The sequence below is a fragment of the Phaethon lepturus genome, unplaced genomic scaffold, assembly GCF_000687285.1.
Source record: "Phaethon lepturus isolate BGI_N335 unplaced genomic scaffold, ASM68728v1 scaffold15575, whole genome shotgun sequence".
NCBI classification, from domain to species: Eukaryota; Metazoa; Chordata; class Aves; order Phaethontiformes; family Phaethontidae; genus Phaethon; species Phaethon lepturus.
The window spans coordinates 19,608-20,265 of record NW_010538516.1 but is presented as its reverse complement, the minus strand read 5'-3'; the positions used below and the strand labels follow the sequence as shown (position 1 = coordinate 20,265).

General features: G+C 40.3%; 1 protein-coding gene across 1 annotated transcript in view; it reads right to left on the bottom strand.

The window, feature by feature from the left end:
* Nucleotides 1-658, bottom strand: part of LOC104620576 (protein EFR3 homolog A-like) — a gene marked incomplete at its 5' end in the record, with an annotated part of 20,868 nt that overhangs the window by 1,120 nt on the left and 19,090 nt on the right. Inside the window, one exon of the mRNA XM_010286843.1 lies at nucleotides 259-308. Coding sequence (XP_010285145.1) covers nucleotides 259-308 — 50 coding nt within the window. The remainder of the gene's footprint in view (nucleotides 1-258; nucleotides 309-658) is intronic.

Below are 658 nucleotides of genomic sequence, written 5' to 3'. Positions count from 1 at the left end.
CCCTACGAAATGGTCTTTATCTTAGCCCATGAGTTTTCTCACTTTTACCCTCCCAATTCTCTTCCCCATCCCACTGGGGGGGAGTGAGCGAGTGGCTGTGTGGGGCTTAAATGCCTATCAGGGCCAAACCACAACGTTCAGTTGTCAATTATTTTCTACCTATTACATGTGAACACTATGACATGATCACCTGAAAGTAGACACAATTGTTTTATAACTCAGGTTTCATTCTCATATTCTTCTTGCATAAAGCCTTACCGAATGGTGAGTTCCAGTATCTGTGCAAGCCTATCATGAAGCAAGTTTGCCTAGGAAAAAAAATTATACTTTCATTATTAACTATTATATATTGAACCAAGCTAAAATGAATGTGCCAGGCCATAGTCAGTGAGCATGCTCTATGCCACCACATGGTGAATCTATTCCTGTGTCAATGTCTTTTCTTACTGCTGCAAGGACTCAGAGGCCTGAAGGGGTATGTGAGAGTGAGTGAGCCTGGCTTGGAGTGCAAGGAATTATATAGCAATCTTTGCTGTTGCAGATAGGACTTTAACAAACCTGAAATATATTTAGGTATTCAAAATATATAATGGGGTAAATGCTGCTTCAGTTATCCCAGGATGAAATAGGAATGGATTGTGAATCTAGACTTCAAAGA